Here is a 6,000-nt window from a genome sequence, read left to right as displayed (position 1 = left end):
AGGCTGCTGGCTTCCAGTGACATCACATGACTTTGGGGCCACTGCCTCATCCTGTATCTGTGCGTATGAGATGCATTGTCTCTTCCTCTGCAGTTGAGCTGAATGAATACCTCCGAAGCCGCTTTGTTCTCCACATGTGAATAGCTCCACTATACCAGCCTCGTCTTCCTTCCGGGGGACAACGTGGGTCAGGGCCCAGAGAGATATTTAATGTCACCCTCTCGGGGCTTTGACGGGACTAACTCTGCCACATCTTTTGGAGGTTGGGAAAGTTGCTAGAGGCTTCAGAACTCCAGCCGAATGGATCCCAAACTCGGGAGAATGGTGAGTAGGACCTCCACCCTCAGAGTCTGTGCACTGGGCGCCACACTTCCATTTGTCCCAGGAGCACATGTGTTAAGCCCAGGTGGGTAGGTCGGGCACCCAGTGTGGCCCCAGATGCTGCTCCTCATGGTGTTCTCAGGTGCTGTCTTGGCCGAGGAATGTGGTGTTTGGAATTATATTTTATCAGTAATGCTTTTGGATGGTTGTGTGTTCTTAACAATAATTAAATGGCATTATTGTCAAGTAGTTCATATTCAAATTGTTCATGAACTCAGTCTTCTTAAATCAATTTTTTTCTGTACTTTTTCTCTTAAAAAAATGAGTTTGCTCCTGGAAGAATTTGCCTAAATAATGGTAACAGTGTGCTGTTTGTCCTGGTCCCAGTTTCCCGGCTTAAGGGCTAGCGTACGAGAGCTAAAGAGAGCTAAATCACCGGGCTAAATCACCCGAGGCCTTTCTCGGGGAGGTTTCCACAGCTCAGGTGCAGACCTGAGTGTGGGTGTGGCAGGAAGGCTTCTCTCTAGGAAAACAAGCAGGCAGGTGTCTTTGGCTGTGAGGTTTTGTGGGGTTGTGTCCCAGACTACTTGGAAAGATAAAATTCATGGACCCTTTTATTTCCATTGCAAACACACACATACACACACAGAGAAATTTTCAGAATTTTGTGGAAGGTTGATACGTAGAAGACTCTCAAAGGACCCTCAAAAGACATACTGAAACAAATACATGCAAATGCGAGGCTAGAGACACAGTGAGAAGGCAGGCGGCGACCTGACCTAGAATCCTGACCACTGATTCTAGAAGTGGTCTTTGCCCACCTGCAAGACCACGAGACTCCCAGACCACGCTGCAAAATCACTGTTCTGAGAGAAAGAACCTCACGCTGTGGCTTGGCCATGCTTTCCATTGCTGACTTTTTTTTTTTTTTTTTTAAAGAACCCATGACTGGCCAGGGCACTGGGGTGAGGGTTAGAAGAGGACATTTCACTGAATACTGTCCGTCTTTTAAAAAGTTTTAAACTGTGTCATGATAGTATCTATTCAAAACATGAACGTTAAAAGCAATATGAAAGAAAATAATTTCCCTGGCTGGGCACGGTGGCTTATGCCTGCAATTCCAACACTTCAGGAGGCCAAAGCGGGAGGGTTGCCTGAGCCCAGGAGTTCAAGACTGGCCTGGGCAGCATAGTGAGACCCTGACTCTACAACTTTAAAAGTAGCCAGGCAGGGCGGAGCATGCCTGTGGTCTCAGCTACTCAGGAGACCAAGGTGGGAGGATGGCTTGAACCTGGGAGGTCGCAGCTGCAGTGAGCCATGATCATGCCACTGCATTCCAGCCTGCGAGGCAGAGTAAGACCCTGTCTCAAAAAAGAAAGGTTATTATTTATTTTGGACTGAATATAATACCCTTTGATATGAAAGAGAGGAAGAGATTGTAATATGTATTTTCCCCTTTGCTATTCTTTTACTTTTTTTAACTTTTGTTTTAGGTTTAGGGGCACATGTGCAGGTTTGTTACAAAGGTAAATTTGTGTCATGGAAATTTGTTGTACAGATTATTTCATCACCCAGGTATTAAGCCTAGTACTCATTAGTTATTTTTGCTGATCCTCTCCCTCCTCCCTTCTTCCACCCTCCCATAGGCCCCTGTGTGTTGTTCTCCTCTATGCGTCCGTGTGTTCTCATCATTTAGCTCCCACTTACAAATGAGAACATGCGGTATCTGGTTTTCTGTTCCTGCGTTAGTGTGCTAAGGATGATGGCCTCCAGCTCTATCCATGTTCCTGCAAAGGACATGATCTCATTCTTTTTTATGGCTGCATAGAATTCCCCATGGTGTAGATGTACTACATTTTCTTTACACAGTCTGTCATTGATGGACATTTAGGTTGATTCCACGTCTTTGCTATTGTGAATAGTGCTGCAGTTAACATTCTCATGCGTGTGTCTTTATAGTAGAATGATTTATATTCCTCTGAGTATATAACCTAGTAATGGGATTACCGGGTCAAATGGTTATTTTGTTTTTAGCTGCTTGGGAATTGCCGCACTGCTTTCCACAATAATTGAACTATTTTATACTCCTACCAACAATGTGTAAGTGTTCCCTTTTCTCTGCAACCTTGCCAGCATCTGTTATTTTTTGACTTTTTAATACACTTATTTGACTGATGTGAGATGGTATCTCATTGTGGTTTTGGTTTGCATTTCTCTAATGATCAGTGATATTGAGCTTTTTTTCGTATGCTTTTTGGCCACATGTATGTCTTCTTTTGAAAAGTGTCTCTTCATGTCCTTTGCCCACTTTTTAACGGGCTTGTTTTTTCTTGTAAATTTGTTGAAGTTCCTCGATGCTGGATATTAGACCATTGTCAGATGCATAGTTTGCAAATATTTTCTCCCATTCTGTAGGTTGTCCATTTACTCTGTCGATAGTTTATTTTACTGTGCAGAAGCTCTTAAATTTAATTAGATTCTATTTGTCAATTTTTGCTTTTGTTGCAATTGCTTTTGGTGTCTTTGTCATGAAATCTTTGCCTGTTCCTATGTCCAGGATGGTACTGCCTAGGTTACCTTCCAGGGTTTTTAGGTCTGGGGTTTTACCTTTAAGTCCTTAATCCATCTTGAGTTGATTTTTGTATATGATGTAAGGAGGGGGTCCAGTTTCAATCTTCTGTATATGGCTAGCCAGTTAACCGAGCATTATTTATTGTATAGGGAGTCCTTTCCCATTGCTTGTTTTTGTCGCTATTGCTGACTTATTACCATCACCTTTTTCTAATACTGAGAGAGAAAAGAAAGTCATCAATTCTGTTCTTGGGATCTTGAGCCCAAGATTGGGCAAACGCTTTCTTTTACTGTGGCACAGATCAAATGCCCACCAACAGCCAGGGTGGATCCCTGGTTGTGGCCCGAGGGACTGGATGAGGTTTGGGGAGCTGGACCACAAGATGCAGAGGGGGCTCTATGCTGTGAGCACTCGCACTTCGGATGGGGCACGTGCAATCAGCATGTGTGATGTGCCTCCTGTGTGCTCTAGTGCCTGGGCCCAGTCACTCTGGGCAAACAGTGGTACCAGGGATGTGGACTCTGGGACCAGGAAGCTTCTCTGGGGGGAATGAACGAGGTCATACATCACTACACTTTGTCCACACTCCTTGTTTCTTTCCACAAAAAGCAGCATTATTGTTAAAACCATAGAGTAGAACTTCTAACTGTTGATTACAAAAGGCAAAGTACAATTTAGACGAAGGTGAGAAGTTACCCATCCACGTACTATTTACTGCCTTTTTCACTAAATCCCAAACTCAGGGTTTTTTTTGTTTTTGTTTTTTTTCTCTCAAACTTTAGTGTGAGCAGTTTTAGGGCAGAGGCCCAGGAATCAGCACTTTAAAGAGCATCATCCAATGGCGTTTAGTATATTCACTAATGTGCGCAACCATCACCACAGTCCATTTCACAACACTGTCCTCATCTGACCCTCCCATTCCCCCTCCCTCCCCTTATCCCTAAACAACTACGAACCTGTTTTCTGTCTCTATAGATTTCCCTATTCTGGACTTTCATATGAATGGTATCATACAATATGTGGCCTTTTGTGACTGGCTTCTTTCACTTAATGTAATGTTTTCAAGGTCCATTCGTGTCATAGCATGTATCAGGACTGCATCCCTTTTTGTGGCCAAATAATATTCCACTGTGTGAATATGCCACATTTTGTATTTATCGTTTGTTTGTGAGTGGAGATTTGGGTTGTTCCCATCATTTGGCTGTTATGAATAATGCTGCTATAAACATTTGTGTCCCAGTTTTTGTGTGGATATGTATTTATGTATTTTCATTTCTCCGGGGTGTGTACCTGGGAGTGGAATTGCTGGTGGATACGGTAGCTCCATGGATCAGTGTCTGAGGAACTGCCAGACTGCTTTCCACCCTGGCTGCACCCTTTTGTATCCTCACGAGCAGTGTACGAGGGCTCCAATTTCTCCACATCCTCAAAACACTTGTTATCTGACTTTGTGATTGCCGGCATCCTCCTGGGTGGGAAGTGGTGTCTGGTTGTGGTTTGATCTGCATTTCCCAATGCCTAATGATACTGAACATTTTTTCTCTCACTTCTTGGCCAAAAGATCTACCATTTTAACAGTGACCCTCCACCTCACCCTAGTCAGGGGATTCTGACAGAGGCGTTCCACCTATCGCCTTTGAGAACATTTTCGACTTCAAGTATAAAGAGTCTCCCTAGATTTTTCTTGGCTTTTTCAGGGCGTATCTCTTGCTCCAAGGTTCTGAACCTAAGCCCAGCTCTTATTTAATCTAGCGTTCAGCTGATTTCTAATTAATCAGTTCTGCTGTTGATTTGCACAAGATAGGAACTGGCATTCTCTCTCAAGCAACCTGTTAAAGCTAAACAGGGAGAGATTATGGCCAGAAAATACCTGGACATTCGCTGCAAACACTGTCTTCCTACAACAAGCTTTCTCCCCCTTCAGAAAAAAAGAAAAAAGCCTTCCCTCTCCAGCAGGGATTGGACTAAGGAGATCTACACCTGTTTGTTCCCACCAGCTTTTAGTTCTTTACGTTAATAGACTCCCAACTCATGACGGAAGGATGCAGGCTTTTCCCAGAGCCTGGATTTCTAAGTAGGCGTGTGCTAATTTTCCGCCACCCACTTCTCCTGCGCACTGTCTCATAAAGGGCCTGAGGATGCAGGACTGCCAGGTGAGCTCTTTTCCAGCTCCCAGAGGCTTCCTTACCTCTTATTCCCAGTGCCCGCAGATGCCAGAGGGAGCCATCCTGCCTTGAGGCATTCGATCCTTCCTTGGCCAGCTGCTCATCTGCAGCCAGGGAGTTCCCCCACCTGCAGGATTCCTCCGACCAAATGCCTTGTTAGCGTTGTTGGTGCAGATGGACCCCCAAGCACAACCAGCTGCTCCTGAGCAGCAAGAGGTTCCTGGGATCAGTGGCGTGACCACAGGCGCGGTGGCCATGAACTCACGTTGGCCCAGGGCACTGCCTGCTTGCCAAGGCTCAGCCTGCCCCAACCCTGCTCTCTCGTTTTAATGGGAAGTTTCAAACAAGCACAAACATAGACAGATGAGGATAGTGAGTCCCTGTGTGTCTATCGGCCAGTTCCAACAATTACCAACACATGGCCCATCTTGTTTCAGGAGAGCCCCTCGCAGGACCCTCACTCTCAGCATCCAGATAATCCTACAGCAAAGTCCAGACATTGCATTATTGCTTCTGTAGGTTGTTCAGCACATATCTTGAAGGCGAGCACGTGTGTATATCAACAATACCGTTAACACACTATAAACTAGCAATAATTCCTTAAGATCAACAAATATACAACCTACAACCTGTGGTCAACTTTACCATGTTGTCCCCTAAAAATATTTTTACCATTGGTCTTTCGAATCAGAATCTAAATAGGATCTACACTTTACATTTGTTTGGTATAAATCTGTTTTTTTTGTTTGTTTGTTTGTTTGCTTGCTTTTTGAGACAGAATCTCGCTCTCTTGCCCAGGCTAGAGTGCAATGGTGCAATCTCAGCTCGCTGCAACCTCTGCCTCCTTTTAGCTGGGATTACAGGCGCCCACCACTGCATCTGACTAATTTTTGTATATTTTAGTAGAGGCAGGGGTTTCACCATGTTGGCCGGGCTGGTCTC

At 44.6% G+C, this 6,000-nt stretch overlaps 1 protein-coding gene across 2 annotated transcripts in view; it reads left to right on the top strand.

Moving 5' to 3' along the window:
- The first annotated feature begins 234 nt into the window (after window positions 1-234).
- CNDP1 (carnosine dipeptidase 1) overlaps window positions 235-6,000 on the top strand; it is a 48,472-nt gene continuing 42,706 nt past the window's right edge. For both annotated transcript variants that reach the window (XM_074023027.1, XM_005586440.5), the window contains exon 1: window positions 235-324. In XM_074023027.1, coding sequence (XP_073879128.1) covers window positions 301-324 — 24 coding nt within the window. In that variant the 5' untranslated portion in view covers window positions 235-300. The remainder of the gene's footprint in view (window positions 325-6,000) is intronic.

The sequence above is a fragment of the Macaca fascicularis genome, chromosome 18 (assembly GCF_037993035.2).
Source record: "Macaca fascicularis isolate 582-1 chromosome 18, T2T-MFA8v1.1".
NCBI lineage: Eukaryota > Metazoa > Chordata > Mammalia > Primates > Cercopithecidae > Macaca > Macaca fascicularis.
This window is presented reverse-complemented; position numbering and strand designations above follow the sequence as displayed.